The 15,857-nt window shown below is 43.7% G+C and overlaps 1 protein-coding gene across 3 annotated transcripts in view; it reads left to right on the top strand.

Annotated features, from left to right (window-relative positions):
• CCDC97 (coiled-coil domain containing 97) overlaps positions 1–15,857 on the top strand; it is a 745,255-nt gene that overhangs the window by 581,420 nt on the left and 147,978 nt on the right. For all 3 annotated transcript variants that reach the window (XM_044077722.1, XM_044077637.1, XM_044077557.1), the window contains one exon: positions 14,776–14,905. In XM_044077722.1, coding sequence (XP_043933657.1) covers positions 14,776–14,905 — 130 coding nt within the window. The remainder of the gene's footprint in view (positions 1–14,775; positions 14,906–15,857) is intronic.

A 15,857-nucleotide genomic window follows, 5' to 3' on the forward strand; every position in this document is an offset into this window, starting at 1 on the left:
AGATGGGGGAAGAAAGTATATACATCTGCAAGTTTAGCAATGAGGGCCTTAAATTTCCCATTTCACATGTTAAAATATCAGCAATTTTTGATGTCTCAGTTGAAACAAAAAATGCTTCCAGATTCAGATCCTCCTAATTTAAAGGAAATGCAGGATTTATTGCATGCAGCTGAACAAGTGGGAAAACACACTTTGCAATGTGGTTTTGATTCTTTAGAGGCCTCCTATAGAGCAGCAGTTACAGGCTCTGTCATTAGAAGACATGCTTGGTTAAAAGAACATACGTTAACAGATCATGTTAAAGCAAAGCTATTGGATGCACCTTTACAGCAGGATGTGTTATTTGTAGTTAAGGCAGTAGAGGTATTAAAGAAAATGGAAGATAAGGCAAAATCTATGCAAACGGTGAAGAATTTCTTACAGGTTCGGCCTCCTCAATTTAGCAGAAATTGGCCAACAAAGAATTGGTCCTTTCCAGTTTCAGACAGACCTCAAAGGGGCAGATACAGACGTCCAAGAGGTAGAGGTCAACCACAAGGTTCTTTCAGGCCTCGACAATGGGGTGCATCAGGCCAGAAAGAAGGGGAAGACAGGCCACAACCTTATAAAAAACAGCCCCAATGACTTCCCACTGCAGCTGCCAAACAGCTCTCTCTTGGCAGCCCCCTTGAGAGGAAAACTGGCACTTTTCTATCACGATTGGCATATGATCACCAAAGACAAATGGGTTCTCAACATTGTATCTCAAGGTTACAGGTTCCACTTTCACACACTGCCAAGGTTAAAAGGAATGCCAAACCTGCCACCAAATCAATGGGCAGAGGCTCAAAAACAAATTACAGCACTCATGGACATGAGAGCTATTCACTTACCACCACAGGAGCAAGGACAAGGATTTTACTCAAGACTCTTTCTGATTCCCAGAAAGGACAAAGCCTGGAGGCCCATTCTGGATCTTTCTTCCCTAAACACTTACCTGGATGTTCCGAAATTCAAAATGTTGACACTACAGCAGCTTCTTCCCATGCTGGGCAAGAAAGCTTGGCTCGTAACATTGGACCTCAAGGAGGCATACCTTCATGTCCCTATCAGACAAAACTGCAGAAGATACCTCAGATTCATGGCTGGTTCAATGCACTATCAATTCTTTGCACTGCCCTTTGGCTTATCTACTACACCCAGGGTCTTCACAAAGTGTGTGGCACCAGTAATTGCATTTTGCAGACAGAAAGGAATTCAAATGTATCCGTACCTGGACGACTGCCTGATTCAAGCAGAGAGCAAGGACATTCTTCTAAAGCATCTGGCGTTTGTAAAACAGTTATTAAGTTGCCTAGGGTACACAGTAAATGAAAAGAAATCAAAACTAGTGCCCTCACAAGAGATAATATTCCTGGGTGCCAGCTTGAATACAACAGCCCAGATGGCTTATCTCACGCCAGACAAGCAAGGACATCTGACCCAATATTTTCAATTAATGGCAACAAGAACCCAACTCCCTGCAAGAAAAATTCTGCAGGCCTTGTGTTACATGGCATCTTGCATACTACTAATTCCATATGCCAGGCTGCATATGAGGAAACTACAATGGTACCTAAAGAGTGTCTAGTCTCAACACTGTCAAAGTTTGGAAACAGTTATACCACTAATTCCTTGCCTGCAACAGGAGTTTCGATGATGGGCTCAAACTTGTCACCTCAACAAGGGACAGCCTTTTACTCAACCCACAGCCAGGCAAACACTGACAACAGATGCATCGGATTACGCCTTGGGAGCACACATGGCAGGAAAATGTATTCAGGGCAAGTGGCCCGCAGAACAAAGGCATCTTCACATCAATCAAAAAGAGATGCTAGCTGTACAAAATGCCCTAATAGCCTCCAAGGACATGCTACATCCAGGACAACTACTACTAAAGACAGACAACACCACAGTTATGTGGTACATAAACAAGTAAGGGGGCACTCACTCCTACCCCCTCTGCAGACAAGCCATGACCTTATGGAACACGGCTCTAAACCTTCAAGTTCATCTGCAAGCACAATTCCTGCCAGGAGAGAAAAACACACTGGCAGACGACTTAAGCAGAAACATCATGGATCCCCACGAATGGGAATTGGATCCACAAATATTCAGAATGATAACACAGAAATGGTGGAGCCCGGACATAGATCTGTTTGCATCCCCAATGAACTGCCAGCTACAGAAATTCTGCACAAGGACTTACCATCCGCAAGCATGGAAAGTGGATGCCCTCTCATTCAGCGGGAAAAACCTACAAGTATATGCTTTCCCACCACTCCCTCTCCTTCCAAAGGTACTCATCAAAGCCAGGCAGGAAGAGCCAAAGATGATCCTGATTGCACCAGACTGGCCACGCCAGCACTGGTACCCAATCTTGAAGAACTTAGCACAAGGACCACCCTGGATTCTGCCTCAAATCCCACATCTGCTGACTCAGCACAACAATCAGATACTTCACAGCCAGCTAAAGACTTTAAACCTGGCTGCATGGAAGATTTCCTAGTCAAGCAAGCAATGCCTCTCTCCAAAGCTGTTATGGATGTCATTCTGGAGGCCAGAAGGCCTAATACCAGGAAAGCCTATTCGAATAAATGGAAGAGATTCTGTGTCTGGAACCAGGCTCACAGCCTTGACCCTCTTGTTCCAAATATTCCTCATATACTACAATATTTAACTGAGATGCTGGACAAAGGCCTCTCTTTTTCATCCATCAAGATCCACGCCTCTGCCATCTCTGCTCATTACAACACGGATCCACCAATTTTCTCTAATCCTTTGCTAAAACAGTACCTCAGAGGGGCTAAAAACATAAGACCGCCCCGTAGAGCACCTACTCCAACTTGGGACCTCAACTTCATGTTGGAAAAATTATCTCCTTTTGAGCCAGCTAACACAGCAGATTTAAAATATATCTCTTGGAAAACTGCTCTACTCCTGGCAATAACATCAGCACGAAGAGTTTCAGAATTACAGGCACTAATGGCAGTGGAACCTTTCATCATTTTCCACCAAGACAGGGTGTCTTTAAGAGCTAACCCTATGTTTATGCCAAGAGGTGGTATCAAGTGTGGCTCTAAACCAAACTATTCACTTGCCAACTTTTTTTATCCAAATCCACAGAATAAAGGAGAGAGACAACTGCATTCTTTGGACATACACAGGCAGTTACGCTTCTACTTGGACAAAACCAAAGCTTTCAGAAAATTTGAGCAATTATTGGTAGCATATGCTGCAGGAACACAGGGAAAAGCCATTTCAAAACAGACCATTTCAAAATGGATAGGACATTGTATATGTTTCTGCTATACACACCATGGGAAACCTGTACCTAACAGCATTAGATCTCACTCCACCAGGGCAACAGCCACTTCAACTGCCTACCTCAGTGGAGTACCTACCAAGGACATTTTGGAAGCAGCAACTTGGAGTTCTGTACATACCTTCACCAAGCACTACCATCTGCCTCTATACTCTAAATCCAGAGCTGGCTTCGCCACTGCAGTGCTGCAAGGCCTTATAGCCACCCCTAATGCCTTATAGTACCAACCACCCTACCTCAGCTTTGGGATTCTACCCAAGTGCAATGACTGCAGCAGTGTAACACGATGAACATAGTACAGTTTTGTACCTACCATAAATGTAGGTGCTCGAGTGTATACACTGCTGCAGTCCAGGTTACCCTCCCTCCTTCCCCTCTTACTGGCTGGGTACGTACCTATGTCTTCTACCCTTTACTACCTATGGGGAGTATTTGCTGGTATCTGAAAGTTGTTGATTGCTTTTCTTATGTATGTTTTATTAGCAATTGGAATAGCCTACCTTTTGGGGGGCACCTGACATCTGGGGCAAGAAAAACTGAAGAAAATGGCGTTGGCTGCATCTTATATACCCCTGTCGCACTGACATCAGGGAGGAGGCGACAGCACCTGACGCCGGACCAAGACTTTGGAACTCAGGCCGACTGGGGAACCGCCTGACGGCAGGATAACCCAAGTGTAATGACTGCAGCAGTGTATACACTCGAACATCTACATTTATGGTAGGTACAAAACTGTACTTTCTACCAGAGCTGTCTCTACCTCTACAGCATTCTTTCAAAGTTCCACTTCAAATGACATTGATGCTGCTGTTTGGCCATTCTTAAACACTTTTACAAAGCAATGCAAGTGGACATAATCTCCACATTTAGAGATCTTCCTTCAGGGTCCAGTAATTAAGGGTGTATTTCCATATCACCACAGGACAACCACCCCTTGAGAATAATCTAGGGACACTGTCCTAGTTACTGCCGACCTGTTGGGGTGTCAAATACAAATGTTAGAAGTACTTACATTCACTCTACATCTGTGAGAAAAGAGGTCCTTTGTGGCAGTAAGCAGCCCTCGATCTGTCAGTCGGAAAAAGTTTTTTTTGTTGCTGTTGTGGAAAGTTTTCACTTGCTTCAGGACTTGATGATATGTGGCAGAGGACAGTGCACTGTGGATAGCGCACAGCTGTAAGCCTGGGAAGATTTTCAATGTCAAGCAGTACTTAGGATGAGGGCATTAGTCTGCTGATTACTGCAGACTGACCTTTTCTCATAGACCTCGCATTATGGATATAAAATCGGAAATTCACCCCAGGTCTGGGGTCTGTGTCTCTGATGGGCAGAGACAGATAATTGTGGCCAAACTAAATATACCTTTCACCTCACATAACCTCTAGAAACTTGCTAACATACCCTCTTCTAATAAATGTCCATGATGCATAGGGAGACAGTTGGGTTGGATTGCATGACTTTGCTTATAAAACCCTGGTGGTCATCAGCCTAGTATATGCCTATGAACCTATGATAAGTACCCAGTACCTATTTATTTGATTCTGAGATGAATTCCATTGGACCTTTTTAAAAACTTTTGGTTTGTCCAGAGCTGAAGGAAGATAGTACAGAGCAGGACACTGTAAGATAGAAGACGAGCAATACTGACACCAAAGTTGTCAGTCCTACTGGTTACTGCAGATTGACCTCTTCTGGCAGATTTAACACTATAGTAAGTGCCTATACTTGCCTGTACCTTTAATTTCTTCATTTGATTCTGGGACAGATTCCATTGGACCCTTTTACTTTGTCCACTTTCATTTTCAGAAAGTTCATTCAGAACTGTTCTTGTGCAAATCATTTGGTATCTTTGCTTTATTTATAATAATTTAAATTTGTTAAGGTGAGAGGAATGGTTCAAGAAACATTTTCATCCACGACCAAGGGCACCTGGAAACCACACAGTACTTAACAGTAAATATTTGATTTTAGACATTTCAGTTAATTAGTAGTAGTGGACATTTTAATACAGTGCATCATAATAAACATAAAACTCTCAAGACAGGATTTTTTTTCAAATGAGTAACAATGCAAGATTTTTTTAACGTATTAAGTTTGCAGGTATTATTGATCAGTAGTGTTAGGTAATGCAAACTTAAGAAGTATAACAATTCTAGTAGGGAACTTAATACGTAGTGTGTTTTAGTCAGTACTGCTAGAAAAACAGCTGTTGTAAAGTTTGAGAGAAGTGTTTTATTTTACATGTAGCATGATACTCATACCAAACTAAATTAGCATCAGATAACATTAGGATGTCAAAAAATGTTTGCTATATACATAGGTATGTATTTGCATTAATATGTGAATCCTACTATTTGCTGTAGTCTGTACTATGTGCAGTACTGAAGAGTCTGAAAAATTGCAGTTTCAGGAAATAGGATGCCTGGCATGTTAGCCTTCATTTCTGAAGCAATTGCACTTCATTTGTATCGGGTCCCTGTTCTTTATATTCCTCTTATTTTGATTTAGTAGCTTCCCCTTCTGCTTCTGCTTTTCTGAATCCTGAACAGAAGTATCTGTTCATTATGTCTTCCTTCACATTGTCACTATCTTCCTAGATCAGCTCCTGTTTGTCTTATGCCTTTCTCTTTTTTTAATTTTCTTTTTTAAAGGTTTGTTAAATTTTATGTTGTATAGAGCTTTACTGTCATGATTGCCTTCCTAGTTTATTTCTGTTGTGCTAGTCTGTTAAGCCTATGTTGATTCAGTAGAAGGTTCATGTTTGTGTTCCATTGTTTTCTGTCATTGACCAGCATAGCATTTCTCCTTTTCCTCTGCTCTTTCAATTAATTTTTGAACCAAGTAAACTTACTAGGTCCCAGTGCCTGTTTTCAGGGTCGATTCCAGAACACTCCCTGGTTTATAGGTGTGTACTAGGCTAATGGCCATGGAGCATTTACAAGCCTAGCCCATAGGCTTACCCTGGCATAGTGCCACCCAACCTTGGTTTCCAGTCCCTCTGTCAAGTAGAGCCACTAGAGTGATCCCCAGAGTGAATTTTCTATTTCCCATCCACTCATCAAGATTTCTCTTGAAGAGGGCCAGTGAGGTTAACTGACTTGCTTAGAGTTGTACAGTAGACAAATTGAGATTAAAGAATTCAAACCCAGGACTACAAGAGGAAGCTTATGAGCAGGTCATAGTTACTGGCCTGGCACCTAATGCCCCACATTCACACCAGGTCTACTAGCTATCCCTCCCTCAGACTTTAGTATTTCTGAGGCCAGTCGTGGATCCTAATGGCATTCTGTGGGCTTGGCTTGTCTGTTCTTTCATTGGGGAGGGGGTGTTTATACCATACCCACTTCCCTTTCCCCACCCACCACTGTCATTGATTGTGTCCTAGGGCAACTCCCCTCTTTGGGCCATGGCTCCCTGCTAATTGAACTCTGGTCGGCTGGGCTGTAGTCAGGGCTTTATCCCACTATGCCACCAAAGCAGCTGAGTATATATATATATATATATATATATTTATACGTATGTATAAGTGCCAAACTGCTTCAGTCCTCTGAAGTCTATTATTATTTGTGTTTTGAATTTGTTTACTGGTGTAGAACACTGATCAGACAATGGCCTGTTACCGACTCAGCCCAGGTAACAAAACAATGTACAGTATTCAAATAACTGTGGTTTATATGGGTAAGTGTAGAACATCTGATAAACAATATATACATACTTTTCTGCTACCTCTTATGAGAATTTCAGTATGCTTTTTCCCCATGATGTTGATTTTCTTTGCACACCATCAGTTCTGTGATAAGTTTTTTTTATTTGTTCCCTTAATTTTCCAATCCTTCATTTTAGACGGTTAGTGCTGGTGAATGCACTTGTTCATTTTGTTTAAGCCTACCAAATGTAGTGCATATCCTTTGCCATTATCTTTATTGTGCACAGTACTGCACTGTCTGGGGTTTTTACTTACTGTAGTGTTACCAGACTCAACTTTTTTGTATTTTGTCAGCTACTTTAAGACAGAACTCTTCTTGCCTGTATTCAACTCTCTTCATCGTGTGCCTTGTGCTTGTAGGTGATGTTTCAGTGTATTCATTAGTGGGTGTGTCTCCCCAAGAGAGAAGGCTGTGAAACATTTGTGACTTTATCTGTTCGTGATATGATGGGGAGTCTGAGACAGACAAGATTTGTCATATGGCACAAAAGTTTTCTTTTGCTTAGTTAGGATGCAGTGACACAAGCATATTTCATCACACACCCACATTTGCAATAGTCAGACCTATTCCTTCTTTATGTATTGTTTTGCTGTATTCTAACATTCCTATTTCTCTTCCTTTCTGAGGAGGCAGACATTGCATTGTTAAACCTATTCTCTCCCTCCTGAGAGATAACAACAGACATTTAGCTATCTGAATTGTTTATCTTCTGACCCTAGATCTTTGTGACACTGACAACATAGGTAGACATCTTTGTGCCCATCAGCAGTGTAAGCCTCTGATGTTCTTCGTGTTTCACTGTTGCAGTCATCACACTTGGGTTATCTCCCTGCAGGTAGCCCTTAGTCGGCCTGAATACCAGAGTCTTGGGATTTCTGTGTCAGATGATGTTGCCTCATCCATGACGTCAGAGCATCAGGGGTATAAAACATGCAGCAGATGCCATTGCATCAGCTTTTCTTGCCGTGCGGGAGGGCGAAGCAGAAACAGTTCGCAAGTGCCGGTCGGCAGCTACCTGAAATTTTCGTTTTTCGAATTTCAAACCTGAAGTCTTCTAAAGCTGAGTACCCCGTTGGGGATCCTTTTTTCTTGCTCTGACTGATGTCAGTAAAAGTTAACAATTGTCTTGCCTGTGGAAAGCAAGTACCTCACAGAGATTTTCATTCTTACTGCGTCACCTGTTTAGACCCAGACAACAATGTCCTTCGCTGTCGGTTTTGTGCCTTGTTCAATGCCTGAACTATTCGTCATCTGGCTATTTTTGTCTCTAAATTCTTTCGCTCTCATTCTCTGTATTCCGAAATGGCTTCGGTAAGCCATCCAACTACCGATCTTCCAAAAAACGCAAAGGTAAAGACAGAGACGGACCGCATAGGTCCAAAACTGCCGACAACGCTTCCGTTAAGCTAGTTGCCAGTCCACCAGTACTCAGCGAGGTGCTTTCACGCAGCCCCTGTTACCCGCTTCTACAGATTCCCAGGCCTCTACTGAGACCCATTCAGAGTCTGGTATGCCTCGCGATGCTTATTCGACTATGAAACCTGTGGATATCTCTAACTTTGATGGGTCCAGAGCCGCTGTGCAGGCACCGGCCTCTGAGGGTGTATTCAAACCTTCCTATGTTCGTATAAACAGACTACTTCGTTAATGACTAAATCTACCGAATTTCTCAGGCCCAGAGTTTGCACTACGCCTAGGAAACTGATGACCAAAGCACATTCTCAAGCTCCCATGCCACAGAAACAAATGCTTAGAATGGCTGAAGACCTTATTACTTTAATTAGGGGAAGCCAGCCTTCCCCCTCTAAAAGACAAATAATTGATTTTCCTTCTGATTCTTGAGACCATGAGTCTGATGCCTCTGACCCCTGTGATTACCAGGACATACCCTTATCTACCTATGAGGACTCAGATGCAGAGGATTGAATTCCCTCAGCCTCCCCCATAGAGGACCTTTCTTTTGGTGAAACCTTGCATACCCCAAAAGATCATTTCCGCTGGGAATGCCAGGACTACCCTCAGTCCAAAAAGAGACTCTGGGAACTTTTAGACTTGCCTCAGCGTAGGCCTCTAGCTATCCCCCCTGTTCTGGATATTGAAGATGCCTTCATGGAATCCAGCTTTACCCCTGATACTTTACCACCTGCTCCTAGAAAGCCTGACAGATACTACAGAGTACCTGACTCTCACAAATTTCTCTCTGAAAATCCCACTGCGGATCAAGAGACCATTTCCCAGGGACCTAAGGGTATTAAAGTTCCTACAGCCAAAAACCCTACCCCTTCAGACACAGATTCTAGGGCTCTAGACAGATGGGGGTAAGGTTTATACCTATGCAACTCTTGCCATCAGGGCTTTAAATTGCTAGTTTCACATGTTGAAGTACCAGCAGCATATTAGTGATCTAATTAAACAAAAAATGTTGTTTATTCCTGACTGTGTAGAAATTAAGGACTTAAAAGACTTAATGCATTCTGCAAACCAAGTTGGTAAACATACTTTGCTTTCACTGGGTCTGTTCTGAGAAGGCATGCTTGGCTGAAGGAACAAATCTTGTCAGACCATGTCAAGGCAAAATTACTTGATGTTCCATTAAACCAAGAAGGTTTGGCTCTAAAGCAGAAGAGGTTCTTAAAAAGATGGAGGAAAAAGCTAAATCCTTGCAAACGGTTAAATATTTCTTACAGGTACAGCCACCTAGATTTAGTAGGCATTGGCCTTCAAAAAACTGGTCCTTTCCAGTCCCTTCTAGACTTTCTCAGCTCAAACCCAGGGGCAACAGACCACAAAGACTACAGTCTCAGGATATGCACAGATCTAAATAATGGAGTGCTCCTTCCTCAAAAACTGGGAGTGGTAAACCACCCCCTATGGAAAAAGTTCAAAATGACTTGTCCTTAATCCTTCCCAGCCATGCCCAAGTACTTGCACCCCTAGCAGTAAAACTCGCCCTGCATGTTCTGTCCAAAACTAGAGAGTTTATAAGGCCAAGAGTACGAGCTACGCCTAAAAAAACGACGACCCAAACTCAAGCACCTGCTTCCTTGCCACAACATCAAATGCTTAAAATGGCAGAAGACCTGATTATGCTGATTAGGGGAAGCCAGCCTTCCTCTGCTAAGAGAAAGAGACCTGTCCCCAGCAGCTTTAACAGACCCAGAGTCCAATGACTCTGAGGTTTCTGAGTATGAAGACTTGCCTTTATCTGCTTATGAGGATTCAGATGCAGAGGAATCCATTCCCTCTGCTTCACCTCCAGAGGATTTTTGCTTTGGTGGCACACTACATACTTTGAGAGAGCATTTCCACTGGGAATGCCAAAACTATCCTCAGTCCAAAAAGAGACTCAGAGAATGTTTAGAATTGCCACAACATAGACCTTTAGCAATACCTCCAGTTCTGGATGTTGTGGATGTCTTTTTGGAATCCAGTCGAGCTCCTGATACTTTGCCCCCTGCTCCTAGGAAACCAGACAGGTACTACAGAGTTCCAGACTCTCACAGATTTCTTTTCAAAAATCCTACTGCTCACCCAGAGGTCATCTCCCAGGGGCCCAAAGGTATAAAAGCAACTACAGCTAAGAATCTCACCCCTTTGGACAGGGATTCCAGAGCTTTAGACAGATGAGGTAAAAAAATATATATACAGCTCTACAACTCTCGCCATTAGGGCATTGAATTGCCAGTTTCACATACTGAAGTACCAGCAACATATTATGGAACTTAAGCAAAAATTAGCTACTTTTACAAACTGTGCAGAAAATAAAGAATTACAAGAGCTTAGGCATTCTGCAAGCTAAGTCAGCAAGCATACTTTGCAATGTGGCTTTGATGCCCTAGAAGCATCTTGTAGGGCAGCAGTCACTGGTTCTGTACTGAGAAGGCATGGTTGGCTTAAGGAGCAGCCCTTGCCAGACCATGTCAAATCAAAATGACTAGACGCTCCTTTGAAGGAAGACAATCTGTTTGGCACCAAAGCAGAAGAGGTTCTAAAAGACATTGGTCCTTTCCAGCCCCCTCTACGCCATCTTAAACTAGACCCAGGGGAAACAGACCACCCAACTATAGTCTCAGGGTATGCAGAGATCTAAGCAATGGAGTGCCTCCATTTCTAAAACAGGGAGTGCTATGGAAAGAATTCACAATGATTTCTAACTCCACTCCTCACCTCTGCCCAGCTGCTTGTGCCCCTAGCAGGAAAACTTGCCCATCATGCAAAACACTGGACCTCCATCACCAAAGACCGATGGGTCCTCAACATTGTATCCCAGGGGTACAAATTTTACTTCAACTCAGTACCAACCCCAAAAAGGTTCCCAGACATTCCTCCAAACCAGTGGGCAGAGGCACAAAACCAAGTTCAATCCCTGCTCTCCTTAAGGGCAATTCAACCTGTTCCTGCAGAACAGAGATAGGTCAAGGGTTCTATTCCAGACTTTTGTTGGTACCCAGAAAAGAGGGCACTTGGTGCCCAATTCTAGATCTTTCCACTCTAAATACCTTCCTGGTGGTACCAAATTTCAAAATGCTCACCCTTTAGCAGCTTCTTCCTATGCTGTCCAAAGATGCCTGGTTAGCCACTCTAGACCTAAAGAAGCCTTATCTGCACATCCCAATCAGGGACTCATGCAGGAAACACCTGCGTTTCAGGGCAGGATCTATGCACTATCAGTTCTCTGCGCTTCCCTTTGGCTTATCCATTGCTCCCAGAGTATTCACAAAATGCTTGGCTCTAGCCATTGCCTATTGCAGACAGAGAAAAATTCAAATTTACCCGCACTTGGCCGACTGCCTGATTCAGGCAGACAGTCAGGAAAAGCTGTTGCAGCACCTGACATTTGTAAAGAACCTTCTAATCTCCCTGGGGTACAGTATCAATGAAAAGAAATCAAAATCAGTCCCCGGTCAAAAGATTGTATTCCTGGGATCAAGCTTGGACACAGCATCCCAGATGGCATTCCCTACTCCAGAAAAACAAGCCTGACAGGCTACTTCACTCAAATGGCCACCAGAACCTAACTATCCGCAAGGAAAATCCTACAAGACCCTAGGGTTCATGGCCTCTTGCTTCCTACTAATTCCATATGCCAGACTGCATATGAGGAAACTTCAGTGGTACTTAAGTCTTTGGTGCCAGCATTCTCAGGTCCTGGAAACTGTCTTACCTATCATACCTTGTCTAAGGACAGAATTTTTTTGGTAGGCAGCAGCATGCAACCACACCAAGGGACTTCCCTTTACTGAACCCCACGCCGCCCAGACCCTAACCACAGACATGTCAGACTATGTCTGGGGGGCACACCTGGACGACAAGTGCATTCAGGGCCACTGGGGCCCAAGTCAAATTCGTCTGCACATCAACCAGAAAGAGATGCTAGCTGTTCAGCACTCTCTAACAGCTTTCAGATCCCTACTCTCACCAGGACCCCTGCTAGTAAAAACAGACAACACAACAGTTATGTGGTACATCAGCAAGCATGGGGGAATCCACTCTTACCCTCTTTGCAGGCTAGCAATGGCCCTGTGGAACACAGCCTTGGGTATGCATGTTCATCTGCAAGCTCAATTCCTGCCAGGCAAACAGAATTCACTGGCAGATGACTTAAGCAGAAATCTCCTAGACCCACACGGGTGGCAATTAGAACCCAGCACCTTCAGCCTTCTAACCTACAAATGGGGGACACAGAGGTAGACCTCTTTGCCTCCCCCTGCAGTCACCAACTCAGCAAATTCTGCACCAGGACACCTCACAGCAAAGCCTGGAAAGTGGATGCCCTATCCTTCCAGTGGGAAAACTTCTCAATCTATGCATTCCCTCTGCCCCTTTTATCAAGAATATTACTCAAGACAGGACAGACCAAGGACAATCCTGATTGCCCTGGACTGGCCACGCCAACACTGGTACCCACTACTGAGCAGCCTGTCACCGGTGCCATCCTGGCACCTACCCCAGATCCCAACCCTCCTCACTCAGCAGGGGGGACAGATCTTGCATCCGTAACTGCAAATCCTGAATCTTGCAGCATGGCTTATTCCTTGACTTCTCTCCCAGTGACCAGCCTAAGCAAGCAGGTACTGGACGTCATTCTTGAAGCCAGAAGACCCAGTACAAGGAAATCCTATGCTGATAAGTGGAAAAGGTATTGCTCTTGGATTCAATCTAAAGGAGAGGACCCAGCACTGCCCTCCTTACCTCTAATCCTGGATTACCTAGCAGATCTACTCCACAGAGGCCCATCCTTCTCCTCCATTAAGATCCATGTTTCTGCCATCTCGGCTCATTACAACACTGAGCCACCTCTCTTCTTTCACCCTCTCAAACAGTTCCTGAGAGGGGCAGACAACTTAAGGCCACCAAGGAGAGCACCCACCCCTGCTTGGGACATTAACTTTGTACTGGAAAATCTCACGCTGCCTCCCTTTGAGCCTGCAGTGTCAGCAGAGTTAAAATTCCTCTCTTGGAAAACAGCATTGCTTCTAGCCATCACTTCAGCTAGAAGAGTATCTGAGCTACAAGCATTTATGGTTGTGGAACCCTTCAGTATTTTTCATGCTGGCAGCGTCTCCCTTAGGACTAATCCTTCTTTTATACCTAAAGTGGTATCCAATGTGGCTCTCAACCAATCTATCCATTTGCCAACCTTCTTCCCTAATCCTCAAAATAAAGGGCAAAGGATCCTGTACTCCTTGGACGTGCACAGACAGCTCATATTCTACCTGGATAGGACTAAACCTTTTAGGAAATCTGATTAGTTACTACTCAGTCTTGCGGGCAGAGGGCAAGGCCATTTCAAAACAGGCAATTTCCACTGTATCCATTTCTGCTACAAACACCATGGGAAACCAACCCCTCAGGGGATCAGAACACATTCTACTAGGGCAACTTCTACCTCTACATGATACCCCAGGGGAGTCCCTACCAGGGACATTCTGGAAGCTGCTACCTGGAGTTCTGTACATACCTTCACCAAGCATTACCACCTGCCTATCTTTTCCAAATCCAGGGCGGGTTTTGCAACTGCAGTCCTGCAGGGCATACTAGCCAGTCCTAACTCTTCTTGACTGCCTCCACCCTTTTTTCAGCATTGGGAATCAACCCAAGTGTGATGACTGCAACAGTGAAACACGAACATAGTACAGTTGTGAACACTTACCATAAATGTAGATGTTCGAATGTATTCACTGTTGCAGTCCTAGTTTCCCTCCCTCCAGCCCCCTTTTCTCTCTCTCCTCTCTCTGTCAATTACTCACCCCTTACAGGGGTACTGATATTGGTATTTACTTTTTACTGGTGGTGATTTTCCCACTATTCCTTCGCTCCCTTTAGGGGGGGATCCTGACATTTGGGGCAAGAAAAACTGATGTAATGGCATTGGCTGCCTGTTTTTATACCCATGATGACCTGACGTCAGTCCTGGAGCGACAGCAACCGATGCAGAAATGCTAAGTCTCTGATATTCGAGCCGACTGAGGGCTACCTGCAGGCAGATAAACCCAAGTTTGATGACTGCAACAGTGAATACACTCTAACAACTACATTTATGGTAAGTGTACACAACTACTTTCTGATAGTTACATTTGTGAAGAAATGTGAATCTGCGGCTGCACGTGGGCATAAAAAGGTAACTTTCGGGTTTCATTAACTAGGTAATCGTTAGAATTTGCATGCTACTTTCACTTAGAAGAGACTGTTGGGGGGAAAACACTTTTTTTTTTCTTTTTGAAGATGCTGTACCCGATACAGAGCCAGAGGAGTGGATCCCAAATGAAGAAGAAAAAACAATGTTGAGGGAGGAATTTGTCAGTAGAATGCATCAGTGTTTCCTAGATGGAAAAGACAAAAACTTTGATTACAGGTAACTTTAATTATTGCTGTCTTTTGGGGTAGAACTTTTATGAGTGAAGTTGATTGCAAATAAGATGTATGGTGGTAAACTGATTTTTAGGATGCATGAGAGCATTACAAAGTATTCTGTGAAAAATTGTAGTCTGTTGTATTTCAGGCATATATCTGTGGGCTTATTAGGCATGTAATTGTTTTACAGGAAAAAACAGAAACATATGCAAATGTCAGTGTGTGGCATCTTCACCCAGTGCTGTGCAATGAAATACCTTACTGAAAAATTACCTGTGTTGTGGTGATTCACTTTCTGTGTTGTATGGGTACAGTTACATCTGCCTTCATGTCATAACGTGTTTCTTTGTGGACTCTTGCAGCATTAAAATTGAGTGGAAAGCAGATTGCTACTTGTGCAGCATTTGTCCTTTGTGATTTTTTCTACAGTTGAACATTACCCTGCAGTGATACAGCTACTGTCTATGCTAGTGTGCCTCTAATACTGGTTGATTTACATCAGTATACGAGTGATGTTGTGACACCCTTCGATGTTCTCTGTGTTTCACTGTTGCAGTCATTACAGTTGGGTTATCCTGCTGGCAGGCTACCCTCAGTCGGCCTGAATTCCAAAGTCTAGGTCCGGCGTCAGTTGCTGTCACCTCTTCCCTGATGTCAGTGCACCAGGGGTATAAAAGATGCAGCCGACGCCATTTTCTTCAGTCTTTCTTGCCGCGCGGTGCCCAAAGCAGAAGCAGTTCGCAAGTGCCGGTCGGCCGACTCCTGAGATTTTCGTGTTCGAATTTCAGATCTGAAGTCTTCATTAAAAGCTAAGTACCCCGTTGGGGAAAACTTTTTTCTTGCTCCAGACCGATATCAGAAAAAGTTAATAATTGTATTTCTTGTGGGAAGCAAATACCTCATAAGGATTTTCATTCTTACTGTATTCCTTGCCTAGGCCCTGACCACGACGT

The sequence above is a fragment of the Protopterus annectens genome, chromosome 1.part0, assembly GCF_019279795.1.
Source record: "Protopterus annectens isolate FY-2018-M chromosome 1.part0, PAN1.0, whole genome shotgun sequence".
Classification (NCBI taxonomy): Eukaryota; Metazoa; Chordata; order Ceratodontiformes; family Protopteridae; genus Protopterus; species Protopterus annectens.